The sequence below is a fragment of the Ahaetulla prasina genome, chromosome 13, assembly GCF_028640845.1.
Source record: "Ahaetulla prasina isolate Xishuangbanna chromosome 13, ASM2864084v1, whole genome shotgun sequence".
Lineage (NCBI taxonomy): Eukaryota > Metazoa > Chordata > Lepidosauria > Squamata > Colubridae > Ahaetulla > Ahaetulla prasina.
Window position 1 is genome coordinate 8,909,118 of NC_080551.1, and position 18,713 is coordinate 8,927,830.

At 43.7% G+C, this 18,713-nt stretch overlaps 1 protein-coding gene across 1 annotated transcript in view; it reads left to right on the forward strand.

Annotated features, from left to right (window-relative positions):
* The window catches only part of SV2B (synaptic vesicle glycoprotein 2B), a 41,449-nt gene that overhangs the window by 11,132 nt on the left and 11,604 nt on the right, over positions 1-18,713 (forward strand). Inside the window, exons 2-8 of the mRNA XM_058156458.1 lie at positions 4,012-4,192; positions 5,337-5,488; positions 8,251-8,384; positions 11,204-11,293; positions 13,627-13,737; positions 14,918-15,006; positions 15,594-15,758. Coding sequence (XP_058012441.1) covers positions 4,012-4,192; positions 5,337-5,488; positions 8,251-8,384; positions 11,204-11,293; positions 13,627-13,737; positions 14,918-15,006; positions 15,594-15,758 — 922 coding nt within the window. The remainder of the gene's footprint in view (positions 1-4,011; positions 4,193-5,336; positions 5,489-8,250; positions 8,385-11,203; positions 11,294-13,626; positions 13,738-14,917; positions 15,007-15,593; positions 15,759-18,713) is intronic.

Here is an 18,713-nt window from a genome sequence, read left to right on the forward strand (position 1 = left end):
GTAGGAATTGAAACAGTTTATGTCCAGGATGCGAGGGATCTGCAAATATTTTCCCAGCCCTCTTCTTGATTCGTGCAGTATACAGGTCCTCAATGGAAGGCAGGTTGGTAGCAATTATTTTTTCTGCAGTTCTAATTATCCTCTGAAGTCTGTGTTTTTCTTGTTGGGTTGCAGGGCAGATGCAATGCTTCTGAGGGTAAATTCAGCTTCAGGACCCTCTACAGTCTCTCCCTGGAATCCAATAATCCATACGGTCCTCAAGAAAGGAACTCTATTTTATTAACACCCTGTACGTTTTACGAGTTTATAGTTTGACTCAGTCATTCATGCATGCCTGTGTTTATAGAGTGCTGCAGTGGCCTAGAGGTGGAGCTCTCACATCACAATCAGGAGGCTGTGAGTTCGATCCTAGGTAGAGGCAGACATTTCTTTCTCTGGGCCCAATGAGAAATATAACTGCTTGAACAAAACTCCACATTGGCGACAGGAAGGGCATCTGGCCAGTAAACACTCAGCTCTGTTCAGTTGTGTGAGACTCCACCCTGCAAGGGTATTTAAAAGGAGATGATGATGATGATGATGATGTGTGTGTTTATATCTGTTTGTGTGTGATGCATATGCTTAATAGGAAAAAGAAAGAAAAAAGAAAAAGAAAAGGCATCTCCTCCGAAACAAAATGTCGTGTCCCACTCCTCCGCTGACGGCCGGGTCAGGGAAATCCGAATCAGGCTTGCCTCTGCAGCTCTGCCCAAAGTCCTAGCAAAGTCCTCAGAGCAGGCAGGAGACCAGAAAGTGACTTCAGCAAGATATGTTCGACTTTGCCTGACTCAGAGACTGCCAGAAAGCAGATCCTTTATATAGGCCATGGGGTGTGGCTCCATGACTCAGCACTCATTAAGGCCTGCCCCTCCCTTCCTTCTGTTGCCTCCGCCTATCCAGTCTTCTGATGCAAGGGTCACTCCAATCAGCAGCTGTTGGAAATAAACCTTCCTCAGGCTCACATGCTGTGGAGGAGGGGGAGGGGTGTAGCTGCTCCGTTTGCCTGGGCATGGAGCCAGGGCTGGGGCCAGGGGGTGCTCCCTCCTCTGCAGCCTGCTTGGGCATGGAGCCAGGGCTGGGGCTGGGAGGCATACATTCCTCCGTGTTCGGAAGCAGATAAGCAGACCCCGGCTGTGGTGAGAGCGGGCAAGACACAACACAAAAGAAAACTAAGCTAAAGAAGGAATAATGAATACATATGAAAGGGAATCGCAGCTGGCTTGCAGCCTTGAAGCCAATGCATCTAAATATTGTGTTGTTCACTACAAAGCCTTTGCTTTTGTCCTGATTAGGAGAAATAACCGTATTTATGGACTCTTCCAATGGCTGATTAGCAGAGATATAAAGCTTCTGGCTGCTGCTGTTAATGCTGCAGTGCCTTTTAATGTCACAAGGGCCTTTGGTCTACCACGAGAGGAAAAGAATCAACTCCCCGCTTTTCCTTTGGTAAAATGAGGGCGTCAGCAATGAATTTGTGACTTTCTAGGAGCTTGTTTACCAAATGGGACATCTTGCAACCAGCCAGGCGCCTCGTTGTGGGGGCAGTTTCTTTGTTCTGCTTTGGGGAAGGTCCATTGGAACATTGGTTGCAACATTGGTACATTTTGTCTTGGCCGATTTGTGAATATTTTGCTTCCGAGGAGAACTGAGATTAGAGCCAGAGAAAGGACTACAGTATATTATTCCATCCTGTTCCCAGCTGGTCACTTATATTTGCACCTGCCTATATAGATAATCCTTCCTTCCTTCCTTCCTTCCTTCCTCCCTCCCTCCCTCTCCCTCCCTCCCTCTTAGTTTCTCTCTCCCTTTCTTCCACAACTCTCAATTTCCTCACCCCTACTCCCTCCCTCCCTCCCTCCCTCCTTCCTTCCTTCCTTCCTTCCTTCCTTCCTTCCTTCCTTCCTTCCTTCCTTCCTTCCTTCCTTCCTTCCGTCCATCTGTCTGTCCTATTTCAGCAGTGGGTAGCACTTAGTTGACTTTCGCTGATCCTCCTCCACATGTTAAGCAGGGATCACCAGGACATCATAACCTCCAGGCTAGAATAAGAAATTTGGGGGGGAAATATTCCAGAAAAAGGCAATGACAAACATCATCTATTTCATGGCCAGAAGAAAGTTATGGATGTGTCACCTTCAGCATCACCAGGAGCTGCATTGGACTTGAGGTTGACTGTTTTCCCTTCCTTTTTTCCAATAATTGGTGATACACATTTGCTGCCTTGATGAATGAAGGCTTTTGATGCCTTTTGCACAAGCTATTTGGTGGCCTTTGTTGCGGGGAGAGGGTGGGGGAGAAGGTTGTACCTGGATCATCATTTCTGCAGAATTGGCAAGTGGGCGTTTTTGGAAACCTGGAGAGATGCCACTGCTAACAAGAATAAGTACAGGGACTAATTTTTCTTGTGTTCTAATGCAATCCTAAATTGCATTAACAGTGGGATACAATCAAGATCAAGTGAAGTACTGATACCACTCTATAAAGTCTTAGTAAAACCACACCTAGCATATTGCATCCAGTTTTGGTCACCACACTATAAAAGAGATGTTGAGACTCTAGAAAAAGTGCAGAGAAGAGCAACCAGGATGATTAGAATAGAATAGAATAGAATTTTTATTGGCCAAGTGTGATTGGACACACAAGGAATTTGTCTTGGTGCATATGCTCTCAGTGTACATAAAAGAAAAGATACGTTCATCAAGGTACAACATTTGCAACACAATTGATGATCAATATATCAATGTAAATCATAAGAATTGCCAGCAACAAGTTATAGCCATACAGTCATAAGTGGAAAGAGATTGGTGATGGGAACTATGAAACGATTAATAGTAGTGCAGATTCAGTAAATTGACAGTGTCGAGGGAATTATTTGTTTAGCAGAGTGATGGCCTTCAGGAAAAAACTGTTCTTGTGTCTAGTTGTTCTGGTGTGCAGTGCTCTATAGCGTCGTTTTGAGGGTAGGAGTTGAGGGGACTGGAGACTAAAACATATAAAGAACGGTTGCAGGAACTGGGCATGGGTAGGCTAGTGAAGAGAAGGACCAGTGTCGTGTCCCATTCCTCCGCTGACGGCCGGGTTGGGGAAGTCCGTATCAAGCGTGCCTCTGCAGCTCTACCAAAGTCCTATCAGAGTTCTCAAGGCAGGCAGGAGACCAGTAAGTGACTTCAGCAATCCAAGTTAGACTTTGCCTGACTCAGAGAATGCCAGAAAGCAGATCCTTTATATAGGCCATGGAGTGTGGCTCCATGACTCAGCACTTATCCAGGCCTGCCCCTCCCTTCCTTTTGCTGACGTCGCCTCTCAATTCTCCGGAAGCGAGGATCTCTCCAGCCTCCAGCTGTTGGTAATCTGAGCTCATGACTGGCTTCACATTCTTCAGGCTCACATGCTGTGGGGGAGGGGTTTAGTTGCTCCGTTTGCCTGGGCATGGTGCCAGGACTGGGGGCTGAAGGCACGTCAGGCCCTTCGTCTTGCTCGGCCTGTCCGGGCATGGTGCCAGGGCTGGAGCCTGGAGGCATGCCAGGACATTCTTCCGAACTATCAGCGTCCGGCAGGAGATAAGAGGGTCCGGCTGCGGCGGGGGAGCAGGCGAGACACAACAACCAGGGTAGACAGGATAGCATCTTCCAATATTTGAGGGGCTGCCACAGAGAGGAGGGGGTCAAACTGTTTTCCAAGGCATCTGAAGGCCAGACAAGGTATAATGGATGGAAACTGACCAAAGAGAGATTCAACCTAGAAATAAGGAGAAATTTTCTGACAGTGAGAGCAATCAACCCATGGAACAGTTTGCCTCTGGAAGTTGTGGGAGCTTCATCACTTGAGACTTTCAAGAAAAGATTGGATTAGCATTTGTCAGAAATGGTATAGGGTCTCCTGCTTGAGCAGGGGGTTGGTCTAGATGACCTATAAAGTCCCTTCCAACTCTGTTAATCTGTTAATCTGTAAATGTTGTGTCCCTCTGTTGTACAGGACTAATTGTTTATTTTGGAATGATGGTGGGGGCTCTTTTCTGGAGTGGCCTGGCAGACAAGCTGGGCCGGAAACAGTGCCTGATTATATCACTCTCCATCAATGCCAGCTTTGCGTTCCTCTCCTCCTTCGTTCAGCAATACGGCTTCTTCCTCTTCTGCCGCCTGATCTCTGGTTTTGGGTACGTACTGAATGCCCTGTGGAAGTACAAGCTTATTCCAGGCGAAGGGAGACATCTGATTTTTGATAGTAAGGCTTAACCGATTGGCTTCCTACACTTCTCATTCCCAAGCAAGCTCCTTGGAACAGCAATTGAACATGTTGCAGTTTTACAACGCAGTGTAAGATGTTTGCAACGTTACGATGGCAGCAAGCCAAAAAGCCCATGCAATCCTGGGTTGCATGAACCGAGGGATAGAATCAAGATCATGTGAAATATTAATGCTGTTATATAAAGCCTTAATAAGAACACACTTAGAATACGGCATCCAGTTTTGGTCATCATATTATAAAAATGATGTTGAGCCTCTGGAAAGAGTGCAGATAATTGGAGTGGCTGGAGGCTAAAACAAATGAAGAACAGATGAAGGTATTGGGTTTGTCTAGTCTAGTGAAAAGAAAGACTAGGGGTGACATGATAGCAGTCTTCCAATATCTCAGGGGCTGCCACAAAGAAAAGGGAGTCCAGCTATTCTCCAAAGCACCTGAGGGTAGAACAAGAAGCAATGGGTGGAAGCTAATCAAGGAGAGACACAATCTAGAACTAAGGAGAAATTTCCTGAGAGTTAGAACAATTAACCAGTGGAACAGCTTGCCTTCAGAAGTTGTGGGTGCTCCATCACTGGAGGCTCTTAAGAAGAGTTTGGACAACCATTTGTCTGAAATGATATAGGGATTCCTGCCTGAGCAGGGGGTTGGACTAGAAGACCTCCAAGGTCCCTTCCAACTCTGTCATTCTGTTATTCTGTTAAATCCAACACAGAGGCAAGATAGCTGATATTACTAGGTTACTGAGCCACAGTGGCACAGTGGTTAGAGTGCAGTACTCCAGGTTACTTCTGCTGACTGTCAGTTGCCTGCAATTTGGCAGTTCAAATCTCACCAGGCTCAAGGTTGACTCAGCCTTCCATCTTTCCGAGGTCAGTAAAACAAGGACCCAGATGGTTGGGGGGCAAGAGGCTGAATCTTTAATCTGCTTAGAGAGGGCTATAAAGCACTGTAAAGCGGTATATAAGCCTAAGTGCAATTGCTATTGCTACTATGAAACCCTTTCTATGGTTTCTAAGTTGTTTTATCCTTCCCGTTTTCTCCTTTTCTTTCTTCAGTATCGGAGGTTCCCTGCCCATCGTCTTTGCCTATTTCTCTGAATTCTTAGCCCGTGAGAAGCGAGGAGAACACCTGAGCTGGCTCTGCATGTTCTGGATGATCGGTGGTTTGTATGCCTCGATCATGGCCTGGAGCATCATCCCACATTACGGTAACTGCTTCCAGACCTAGAGGGAATTTTCCTGCTTCTGTGTCTTGTCCCCAGGCTGTGGTTGGCTAGCTTTTATTTCATTGAAATTACGTGCTTCCAATCAGCTAGTGCAAGGGTCAGCAACCCCGGCTCTGGAGGCTCTTCATCCCTCTATTGTGGCTCCCTGTTGCTCAAAATATGCGCCACAATGTGCGATACCCACCAACGCGCAATTTATTAAGCTTTTTGACTCCCGGTAGGCCAACCATAGATAAATCCAAGAAAAGAAAAGTTTCAGAAGAAAACAGAATCTTTAATTCGGCCGGTGAATGGCGCAGGCTGGTAAGGCCTGTTATTAAGAACAGCCTGTTATTAAGAACACAAAGCCTGCAATTACTGCAGGTTCGAGCCCGGCCCAAGGTTGACTCAGCCTTCCATCCTTTATAAGGTAGGTAAAATGAGGACCCAGATTGTTGGGGGGGCAATAAGTTGACTTTGTAAAAAATATACAAATAGAATGAGACTATTGCCTTATACACTGTAAGCCGCCCTGAGTCTTCGGAGAAGGGCGGGGTATAAATGTAAACAAAAAAAAAACAACAAAAAAAAAACTATATATGCTAGTTTTGTGGCCACTCAGGAAATAGTCAGGCACGGGAAGAATTTTGTGGCTCCTAATGTTTTCTTTTCTGTGGGAAATGGATCCAAATGGCTCTCTGAGTGTTTAAGGATGCTGACCCCTGACCTAGTGGGACCAGGACATCAAACTAGGTTAAACCGGCTGCAATGTACCTGTTCTGTTTCCCCCTCCCACCACTCCCCACAAAAAGTCAGTCAAAGGCCTTTTCCCAATTTATTTACATTTGGCTGAATTCCTTCTGGCACAGAGATGTCTCCCCACACACCTGCCAAAATCCCTGGAGATAACCAGAAAATTATAGATAAAGCACGATTCACTCACAAACAGATTCTTCTATCCACGGACACAGTTTGCCCGTGCAAATTCATTGCTTTGTCCAAGACAAAAAGCCAGGAAGTTCCGCCTCCTGCTTTATAGCCCCTGTGGGTGTCACTCCGTGACTCATCATTCTTTGACTTTGTCCCAACGCTTCCTCTGCTGCACGCACCAGTCACGTCTGCACAGTCTTGCATCAAGCCAAGATTGTTCTTGGGGCTTTGCCAAATCAGAAGAAGGCCCGGGGGAATCAGGCCTTGCCAGCCCCTCCTCCTCCTCCTGGGTGGGTGCCAGGGAGGGAGAGGGCCCAGGGGAAGCAGGCCTTGCCAGTTCCTCTTCCTCACTTTCTGAATCCTCCTCCTCCAGGAGTCCGAGTCCGGGAACCTGGGTCACAACAGTACCTTTATTCAACTTGGTGGCCTCCATGTTTTGGCCAATATCGTAACAGAATTTGGAAGAAACTTTTTGACCATTTCCATACAGTAGTTACCACAAAATCTTCATGGACATGTCCATCAAATCATCAAGAGTCATGCTTGACTCAAAGGATGATGATGAAGATGATGATGATGATAAGACTTCCCACCTTCTTTAGCCAGGCATCATAGTCCAACCATTTGTGGAAGGAATCTAGTTGAAGAAGGCCAATTCAGTAGACCAGCTTGGGGGAATGCTACAAATTTAATCCCAAATTAAATCTGCCAATTGTGGGAGGTTTCTGGGGTTCTGGATGGATTCTAAAGTAATCTGGAATGTATTGGTGCATTTTATTGCATATACATGTACCCACAGGTACATCTTATCTCTAGACCATCCAAACCTGCTTTGCTTCACAAAGGGGGGATGTAACAGATCTCTTGGACTCTGCTGTATGCTGTAATGCTGAATAATGATAGTCCGTGGCTTTCTTGATTAGTCCAGCAAAATAATGAGCTGGATCAGCAGCTCCTAAATTTAAGGCTCTTGGACATTGCACATAGTGTGAATAAACCTGAAGGAAAAAAAAATCTGATGCTGATTGGACACCTTTCTGGTTAATTCACGTATCTTATAGCTAGAGGTTTGTTAGATTCTTTTTCTTTGCTCTATTTAATTTATATATGTTCTATTTTATCTAGTCACTGACCACAATAAGTATCACCCACCCATCCAGCCAAATCTATCTATCTATCTGTCTGTCTGTCTGTCTGTCTGTCTGTCTGTCTGTCTGTCTGTCTGTCTGTCTGTCTGTCTGTCTGTCTGTCTATCCATCCATCCATCCATCCATCCATCCATCCATCCATCCATCCATCCATCCATCCATCCATCCATCCATCTATCTATCTATCTATCTATCTATCTATCTATCTATCTATCTATCTATCTATCTATCTATCTTCCATCTGCCTGCCTGCCCGCCCATCCATCCATCCTTCCATCCTTCTAACATCTATCTATCTATCTATCTATCTATCTATCTATCTATCTATCTATCTATCTATCTATCTATCTATCTATTTATCTATCTATCTATCTATCTATCTATCTATCTATCTATCTATCTATCTATCTATCAGTCATCTATCCAGCCAGTCCTCTATCTTCCCAGGAATTTGGTTTTGTGTTCCTGCCTTTCAATGGAGCAAGGAAGAACTTAGTTTAGTCTGTCTGTCTATCTTTATTTCTGTCCATCATCTATCTATCTACAGCCTCTCCCTCCCTCCCTCTCTCTCATCTCTCTCTCTCATCTGTCTATCATCTCCCTGAACCTTCAACCTGGAATGCCTGACATCTGTACCAGCACTGATCTATTGTATTCTATTTTTCCTGTCCTCTTTCTCCCTTACAGGTTGGGGGTTCAGTATGGGGACACATTACCACTTCCACAGCTGGAGGGTGTTTGTGGTGGTCTGTTCCCTGCCTTGCATGGCATCCCTTGTGGCTTTGAAATTCATGCCAGAAAGCCCACGTTTTTTGTTAGAGGTAAGCCATCTGATCCGGGAAAGGAGACAGTTGCACGGAGTGGGCCATCTCAGGATCCCTTTTTTGGGCACAGATTTTTTTTTTAAACAGAGCTACAAAGCAGCAGCAGAATGCTTTCTTGCTATTTTGAGGCTGAAAGGACTGCACACTTAGACAGAAGCCCAGAAAAAGGCTTAACGTAGACTAAATTTAGACTTTTTAAATTTCTAAATTTTAATTTTAAATTTTTAAATCTTCTGTAATTTTATATGGGGTATTTTAGGTTCGTCAATTTGACCACCATTGAATAAGTATTTTAAATTGATTTTTAACTTTGTATATTTATTGCTTTTTATCTTGGCTGTACACCGCCCTGAGTCCTTCGGGAGAAGGGCGGTATAAAAGTTTAATTAATAAATAAATAAATAAATAAATAAATAAATAAATAAAAATAACCAGACTACAAACTGTACTCCAACTATGAAAATATGGAAACTTCTGTACGCAGCATCCTCTTTTTGTCCATGTCAGAAAGAGAGGTTGTTATATGCAGGATTTTCTCTTGCTGCTGAAGATATAAGTTTTCATTCTTGTTACCAGGGGTGAAATGCTCCCAGTTCAGACCGGATCGCCTGATCCGGTAGCGATCTTGGCTGTTGGTTCGGAGAACCGGTAGCAATCACGGTGCGAGACTCCGCCCCCCCAACCTGGCTGTCGTTACTTCCTGGTTTTAACCAGGAAGTAATGTGTTTTGTACCCTCTGTGCATGCACAGAAAAGTTTTGTGCATGCACAGAGGGTGTGCACGTGCATGAGATGCCCGTGTGTATGATGAAGCGAGCATGTACACGTGGCACATGCACTTCCGAACCAGTAGGGAAGGTAAGTAGATTTCACCCCTGCTTGTTACATACTTTGTTTCAATGACCCACAATTTGCCTTAGAGCCCTACCAGATTGTCCAAGAAAAATACTACCCTTCAAAACCTGTCTTATAGGAGTTGGTTCCTAAGATGATAAAGATTCAGGAGACCATGATTAAACAACCAGCTTCACGCTTCCCTTGTTACTGTGGTCTATCTCCTTGCCATTTCAGCAGAAGACTGTTAGCAGGACCAATGGAAATTTTCCTTCCAAATTCCACGAGGACTTGTTGGTCCTTAACGACAAATATAGGGACCGCGGTGACTCAGTAGCTAAGATGCTGAGTTTGTCGATTGAAAGGTCGGCAGTTCAGCGGTTCGAATCCTTAGTGCCGCGTAACGGGGTGAGCTCCCGTTACTTGTTCCAGCTTCTGCCAACCTAGCAGATCGAAAGCACGTAAAAAATGCAAGTAGAAAAATAGGGACCACCTTTGGTGGGAAGCTAACAGCGTTCTGTGTGCCTTTGGTGTTGAGTCATGCCGGCCACATGACCACGGAGATGTCTTCGGGCAGTGCTGGCTTTTTGGCTTTGAAATGGAGATGAGCACCGCCCCCTAGAGTCGGGAACAACTAGCACGTATGTGCGAGGGGAACTTTTACCTTTACCTTTAATGACAAATAGTTCAGTTGCTGGAATTTCTGTAAGCCCATATATGCCTGGCAGTAAGTCTTAAGAGAATTTCTTAGATCAGCAGTTCTCAACCTGTGGGTTGGGACCCTGTTGGGGGTCAAATAACGATTTGCCAGGGGTCGCCTAAGACCATCGGAAATATGGGAAGTGTACTTGCGAGTCGAAGAATCATGCTCCAATGGTTGACTCCACAAGCCAGCTGCAGGCTCTTCAAATCGCTAGCCGAATTCGGCTTCAGATGCGATGAATTAAAAAAGAGAGAAATCTTTGCTCTGATGTCTCCCTCTCAAGCCAGCTGCAATCACTCCCAATCGCTAGCCTAATCTGGCTTCAGGTGCGATAAACTTAATAGGGGAGGAGTCTCGGCTTTAATGCCTCCATCCTCAAGGCAATCACAAGCAGTTCAGAACCCTAGCCAATACGGCTTCAGGCGCGATAAATTCAAAACGAAAATAATTTTACGGTTGGGGTCGCCACATTGTGGGGAATTGTATTAAAGGAGTCACAGCACTATAAAGGTTGAGAACCACTGTCTTATATGATCATGCTTGGAAAGCGATGCCTTTTAATTTCAGGTAGCTACCACAAAGCCAGATGTGAGCTCTCCAAATGTGCTGGTCTTCAGCTCCCAATTATCTTCATCCACCATGTCCAAGGGCTCGGGGTAGAAGGAATTGGGAGAATTTATTTGGAGGGCAGCAGTTGAGTAGAATGTACACCAAAGCCATATGCACGACTGCTTCATCGTGAGGTTCCTACTTGTCCTTTGGCTGCCATTCTTCAACAAATCTGGGGAAGCCAGATTAACTGTGATTTAATTTAAAATACAATCGATAAGAGTTAACATGAAAGCAAATTAAATAAGATTAACATGATTACTTCTTACGGCTTTGCAGTGTTCATTTCTTCTGCCTCTCTCTCCCTTTGAAATATTGTTGGAGTTATTTCCAACATTTCTTGGGAATGCAAACAGTTCTGCATTTAAGATTATGCTCACAGCAAAAAAGGAGACATGATAACCCTAGAGAGCCACAATTCTGCAAGCATTCTCCCATCTTTGTTGTTTTCTGGAAGTAGAGGCTTCCCATAAAGCTGGGAGGAGAAAATGCTGATTAAGTACAAGTTATTCAGTCACCGGGACCAGAAGTTTATTCTTCCAAGATTTCAGATTCCTGGTAGGGCTCATCCTCAGGGAACCTCTCTTCATCTCATCTGGATAGTAGTCGTTTGGGTGAGGATGGTGTACAAATATGGGACTTCTGACTTCCTCTCCTGTGGTTTTTTCTAGATTGGTAAGCACGATGAAGCATGGATGATCCTTAAGCAAGTCCATGATGTCAACATGAGGGCCAAGGGAGAGCCAGAAAGGGTATTTACGGTGAGCTGGATCTAACTGATTTCTTCTTTCTCTTGGGTGTCAAACTTGATTTCGTTGAGGGCCGCATCAAGGTTGTGTTTGACCTTGGGGATGTGGGTGTGGCCAGTGTGGGTGTGGCCAGCTCAACGTCACTCGTGTCAGAGGCACCTGTGGTGGCCCAAGCGCTCTGCCTATGAAAATGGGCCCCCGAGCTCTGTTTTCAGCTGCAATGGCCTCCTGCAACCGTCTGCCAGTGAAAATGGAGCTTGTTTTCACGGGCAGAGGCACCATGGGATGGTCCTTCGCTATTTCCAGGGTGACCCCGTGGGTCAGATCTAAGCTGCCCGCAGGCCAAATCCAGCCCCCGGGCCTTGAGTTTGACACCCCTGTCCTAGATAGACTTGGGCCAAAGGGTAATCCATTTTTTGATAAATGCTCCAAATCAGATCTCCTTTTTTTTTTTTAAAAAAAAGACATAAATATTACCCTGGACATTGCTTTTCCATCAAGACTCTTGCTGTATTTCATGCCAAAGTGTCATCCCCATGTAATGTAAAACAGACTTCTCCAGATGTCTTATACTATGCTTCCTATCATTCTCATAATGACTCCTTTGACTGAGGATGATGGATGTTCTAGTAATAACACTTCTAGAAGGATCCAGGTTAATGGAAGGCAAAATTAGATGACCATCTCTTTGCCCAGAGAGGTCAATGAAGACCTCAAGCCAAATGTATTTGCAGTTGCTTTTCCCAACCTGGTAACTGTTGAGAACATCTCATATCCATGTGCATATCCAAGAGCTGTGGTGGCACAGTGGTTAGAGTGCAGTACTGCAGGCTACTTCTGCCAGCTGCCTGCAATTTGGCAGTTCGAATCTCACTGGCTCAAGGTTGACTCAGCCTTCCATCATTTCGAGGTCAATAAAATGCGGAGCCAGATTGTTGGGGGCAAGATGCTAACTGTTAATAAACCACTAAGAGAGTTCTGTAAAGCACTGTGAAGCGGAATATAAGTCTAAGTGCTATTGCTATCCATACTAAGGAAGTGTTATGTAGTAGTAAACAGTAATAGTAATGAGTAAGGAAAGTCCTCCTGGAAAAATTGGGACAATGTTACCCCATATATGAAAATGGATTAAAAACAAGCAAAAAATAATAAAACAAAAATGGCTCAAATCTTAGAAGATTTTGGTGTTTTTGCCTGAAATCCTACAATTTTGTTCTGGTGTGACAACAAATCTTGACCGGTTTTCAATGAGAATGTCAAAATCTTGTTCAGTTTTGGCCATTTTTAAAATGCATGCATTTTAAAAATTATTATGGTTCATCACACAGTCAGCCAGGTGTTCAGACTGGATTTGATATTTTTATTATCAATATCATTATTATTTTGAGCATCCAACCCAACAAGGGAAATTACAATGAGATGGCACCCAGTACCTGAATTAGTGGCCACATCGGGCGTTATCATTTCCTGTTCATTATTCTTTGTGTACATATATGAGATTTGTAAACTCTCTCTTGGAGTAGTTTCTTTAATTTTTTTTTTCATTATCATTTGTACTTCCCAATCAAACCTGATGGTTGGAGATGCTGTAAGAAGATAAGTAAGAGAGATCAACATGCTCCTTTCCTTCAGAACAAAGATCTTGGCCACATGTCCCAAAGGTGCTTTTTCAGGAGGCAACTGGACTTTCTTGTTTTTTCTTTTGAAGACGTTTTGCTTCTCATCCAAGAAGCTTCTTCATCTCTGACTTGGATGGTCAGATGGAATGGAAGGATTTACGTAAGGGTTACAGGAACCAGGAGCACCACTCCGGTGACCCTGAGGACACAGATAAACCTCCAAGTGCTTCAATGACCCTCTAAAAGGATGCAAATGACCAGCTGTCTGCAAGGAATATAATCCTTCCATTCCCCACTCTCCAATCAGAGCTGAAGAAGCTTCTTGGATGAGAAGTGAAAAGTCCTCAAAGAAAAAACAAGAAAGTCCAGTTGCCTCCTGAAAAAAGCACCTTTGGGGCAACCATGACCCAGATGACTGAGAATCTCTACAGAATCTTGGCCACATATCCATCCTTTCTAAAAGATGGAGTAGATCCAGAGAAGGTATTAGGTGTACAGCATATGCTTATCTTAGGGAAAGCCCCAATGAATGTGGCAACATTTTCTTTTGCGTAGTGACATAAACAATTCTGGCTTCCAGAGGATTAGCAGTTCAGAGATGAGACTGTGGCCTCCTCTGCCTTCTGTAGCCTTTGTGAAGTTGCTAACACAAACTAGGCTGTGTCTGAAGAGGCTGCTAGTGATGATGAGTTTTGTAAATTCTACTTCACTTTTCTTCTTCTTCAGGTAGCTCAGATAAAAACTCCCAAGCAAGTTGACGAATTTATTGAAATACAGAGCTCCACAGGAACATGGTACCAACGTTGCTTTGTTAGAGCCATGACCACCATGAGACAGGTAAGGAATAAGAATAGAATTTATTGGCCAAGTGTGATTGGACACACAAGGAATTTGTTTTGGTGCATATGCTCTCAGTGTACATAAAAGAAAAAGAAAAAAGAAAAGAAAAAAAAACATCAAAGGTACAACATTAACAACACAAATGATGGTCATAAGTTGCAATTTAACTTAACTTAATTTAATTTAATTTAATTTAAATAAGGATAACTAAGCAAAATACATCCAGGATTTGGATATAACCCAATAACCTAGATAGCAAAACACAGTTACCATGGTCACATAACATGCAATGTTCCAACAAACAAGCCATTTTATGGCTTAAGAAACAACATTTTTTTCCCATTTAGTATTTGAAGACAATGACTAAGTACCTATGACACCTTTAGTCACAATCTAGTGCGTTATCTAAGATGTCCTAATACAAAAATTTATTCTGCTTTTCTTCCAATGAATAATCCTTGGGATGAAACTATTCTGGAATGCATTTTGAAAATCTATGACCATGTGGTTGCATATTTTGCTTAGTCATAAATGTTTAGTAGTAGTATAGCCTTTATTGTCATTGCACATCATGTATACAACGAAATTGGTTTAACCATAGGAGTGGTGCGGTGGCCTAGAGTTGGAGCTCTTGCCTCGTAATCAGGAGGCTGTGAGTTCGATCCTAGGTAGAGGCAGATATTTCTCTCTCTGGACACTCTGAGAATATATAAGCTGAACAAAAACTCCGTATTGACGACAGGAAGGGCATCCAGCCATTAAAGCACTCTGCTAGCTCCATTCAGTTGCCCAGACTCCACCCCCGCAAGGGATTATGGGGTTGTTAAATGAAGGTGATGATGATAAATGTTTAACCGTGATTTGTTGAATATGTCACTGTGGTCCATATATTTCCTAATTAAACTAAGGTCAACCAAAACAAATTATATCCTAGCACAATATGTGATCCAATAAACATTAGTTCACATAAAACTGACAGCCTCTGAGTGATGTTGATTAAATACGGGAATTTTAGTTGAATAGCTTAGTTGAACATGCCTTTTGAAAGGTGAAAGAAATCACAACAAATTATAGAATAAATTAAGGTCACCAGTCTCATTGAACTAATTTGAGATCGCCACTGGTTTTACAAGGAATTAGTTACTTTCGTTACAACTTTTTCTTTTTGATTTTCTAGGTAATGGACAATGTGGTTTATTGTCTGACAGCGCAGTACAGAATGAACACATTGTTTCTGTCAGTTATCTGGTTTTCAATGGCCTTAAGGTAGGTGTCTTAGAGGGTTTTTTAGCTTTGATCTGCAGTCAGTATGTCCAACATATCAGCTATGACCATGATGGCGAACCATGGGTGGTTCGGAGAATCGGTAGCAAAAATCCCTGCCCCCCCCCCGCCCATGCCCAGCTGAGCCACGCGATCATCAGATTATTTTTTTTTAACTTTTAAAAGCATTTTTTCTTCGCCTGAAAAAATGCTTTTAAAAGTAAAAAAAAAGCCTCTGATGATCGTGCAGCTCAGCCTTTTAAAAGCATTTTTTCTACAACCTCTTCGGTCGAAGAAGTTGTAAAAAAAAGTGCTTTTAAAGGGTTCTGATGATCAGGCAACTCAGCTGGGATTGTCAGAACCTTTTAAAAGCATTTTTCTACAACCTTTTTGGCTGAAGAGGTTGTAGAAAAAATGCTTTTAAAAGTAAAAAAAAAAAAAAGTTGGCCACGCCTACCCAGTGACATTACCCCATCACCACCACCACTACCAAGCCACGCCCACAGAACTGGTAGTAACAAATTTTACATTTCAACACTGCGTGGTTGGATTAGAAAAGCAATGCAGCTGATATTTCCACTTCTCCGCAGTTATTATGGCCTGATTGTCTGGTTCCCCGATATGATACGGTATTACCAAGAGGAAGCATATAAGTCTGAGAGGAAGGTTTTCGATTCAGAATTAGTGAAGGACTTCACCTTTGACTTCAATCTCCGGAACCAGCTCTACTTGAATTGGACATTCAAGAATGACAGGTGAGTGCCCCAGCCTGCAGTGATCATCCCCCTGAGCCTCTAGGTCTGGACCACGTTCTGCCCGATATTCCAAATGGTGGAACTCATAATGTCAGGGTTCCAAGTAACACCCCCAATGAAATCAAATTCCGAGGCTTACAATTCCTCAAAGCTAATTTTAGAAAGCTAACTCTAGAAAGAGTGCAGAGAAGAGCAACAAAGATGATTAGGGGACTGGAGGCTAAAACATATGAAGAACGATTGCAGGAACTGGGTATGTCTAGTTTAATGAAAAGAAGGACTAGGGGAGAGATGATAGCTGTGTTCCAATATCTCAGAGGCTGCCACAAAGAAGAGGGAGTCGGGCTGTTCTCCAGAGCACCTGAGGGTAGAACAAGAAGCAATGGGTGGAAACTGATCAAAGAAAGAAGCAACTTAGAACTAAGGAGAAATTTCCTGACAGTTAGAACAATTAATAAGTGGAACGACTTGCCTTCAGAAGTTGTGAATGCTCCAACACTGGAAATTTTTAAGAAAATGTTGGATAACCATCTGACTGAGATGGTGTAGGGTTTCCTGCCTGGGCAGGGGGTTGGACTAGAAGGCCTCCAAGGTCCCTTCCAACTCTGTTGTTATGTTATGTTATGTTATGTTTTATTGGAGATGTCATATTGGCACATCTGGGAAAACCCGAATCTGAGAGCTTCCGGGTTTTCCTCACCCAAAAGAAAGTTCAAGACCTTGCCCTCTTCTCCCACATGTCCACCACTGCTCCAGTCAGTTCCTTCACCTACAGAAGACAACCTCCCCTTTCTTCTCAGTGCAGCTGTCGGACACCCTGGCCTTGAACTTCCCTGCGAAGTTCTGTTATGGCTAATTCTACTTCACTCATGCAATCCCACCTCTCAACTTCCCATGGTAGGATTGTGGCAGGCCTGGATTCTGAAGGCACCAAGGTAATATGGCTTCCAGGCCTGACACATACAAGGTATGTGAATCCTCTCCCAGCTCTTGGGAGGTCGCTGACTGTAGGATTCAATTCAAAGAAGTTCATTGATCCAATCAATTCATGTTCAGCAGTTAGATTTTGTCAGAAACACATCCCAGCAGGAACCAGTTGGATAAACCAACTTCTCCCCAGCAGCCATATCTTAGTAACCAAGGGGCTAACTAATCCCTGACTCTCCTGATATAGAAGTTGAAATCCTGGAAAGGACCCACAAAAATGAGGGGGGGGGGAAAGGCTCTTAGGCATCCCATCTCTTTTACTACTTAAAGTTTTAAACTTAAATTTTTACTACTTACTACTTACTATTTACTTTTACTACTTAGCTACTTAAAACTACTACTTACTACCCTTCCTCCAAACACAGGGAGGGCTTGAGTGTGAAAAATGAGCTGGAATGAGTTGATGGGTTGTACAGTACCTAGAAGGTTCATATTATCTCCAGATTGAGAAAATGGCTCCAGAAAACCCATTTCTAAATTAAGGATCACAGGGAGATACTCATTTTTAAATTAGGGAGGGAAGGAGAACCTCCAGGGGGTCTTCATACCTTGTCATGGTTTTATCCTTCTCAATTTAGATACTCTTTGCTGTTTTAACAAATGGTGTATTCCAAGAGAAGAGAAAACAGTATATTCCGTAATAATATAACTGATAACAAAAAATTGATGGTCAGAAAAATCTTTAATGAAATACGTTGCACATTTGGCCGATATGCAGCCAGCGACCACTTAGGAGTTAAGGGCTGCTATTAGGCCTTTAAATTAATTTAATTCCACTTAATGTGATTATTCCGCATGGATGTAATACTTTCCTCCTTCTATTTGATTAAGTAAAAAAAAAAACACACACACCCCAAGATCCTTCTAGTTCAACTCAACTCTCGGGGCTACACGAACAGTTCCTTGTCAATACAGAAGTGGCTTATAATTGCTTCCTTGGTTGTCTGGCTTTTTGCCCAGACTCTCCTACCCAAATGCTAACTAGGTTTGAAGTGGCTTAGCACTTCGGGAGACCACCCAAGGTTGCCACAAATTGGAGACTTGGTTCCATTAAGGGGTGGCTTTTGAAGGTGGAGATGACCTTGGAGATAGGAAGAAGAGCTGCAGCCTAGACAATGGTCTGATAAAGGAAATCTTGTCCAAAGGAGGAATGGGAGGTGGAGAAAACATCTCACAAGGAGGGAGGGGGAGTCCCTACGGATTTTACTCCATTAGTTGTTGCCGACTACAGGGACCAGTCTGCATCTCCATTTCAAGGCCATATCAAGTCTATGGTCCATTTCCATAGTCATGACATCATGGACCACTTTTACCTTCCCATCGAAGTGGCACCTATTTATTTACTTGCATTTGCATGCTTTCGAACTGCTCGTTTGTCAGGAGCTGGGGCAAGGACGGGAGCTTACCCTGTCACGTGACATTCGGGTCTCGAACCCGGCTTTCGGCTTTCCAGCCGACAAGCCCAGGATCTTCACCGCGAAGCCACTGTGCCACACACCTCAGAAGGAACCCTCCCTAATTTTCAAGACAATGAAATGGAGGGAGGGAGGGAGGGAGGGAGGGGAGAGGTACTTTCAGATATCAGGTCTTTGAGTTAGTCCAGACAAGAGGCACCAACCATGAACACCAAGCCTACCTTTATGGTAAGTTTCTAGTGACAGAAACTTGCAAATCGGGAAGTTTCTCTTATTTTTTAATCTAATGAAAATTAGGAAGGGTCCCATTTGAGATGCTTTTTCCACCCCTGTTTCTTCTGTGGGCTGAGATTATCTCTTGCCTGACCGGTCTGCAGCTCTTTCTCCTGTCAGGTCATTCTCACGCACCATTATAGGACTCTCTGGGTGTCGTGTCCCACTCTTCCTCTGACGGCCGGGTCAAGGAAGTCTGTATCAAGCGTGGCCACAGAGCCTCTGCAGCTTTGCCAAAGTTCTGTCAGAGTTCTCAGGGCAGGCAGGAGTCCAAGATGTG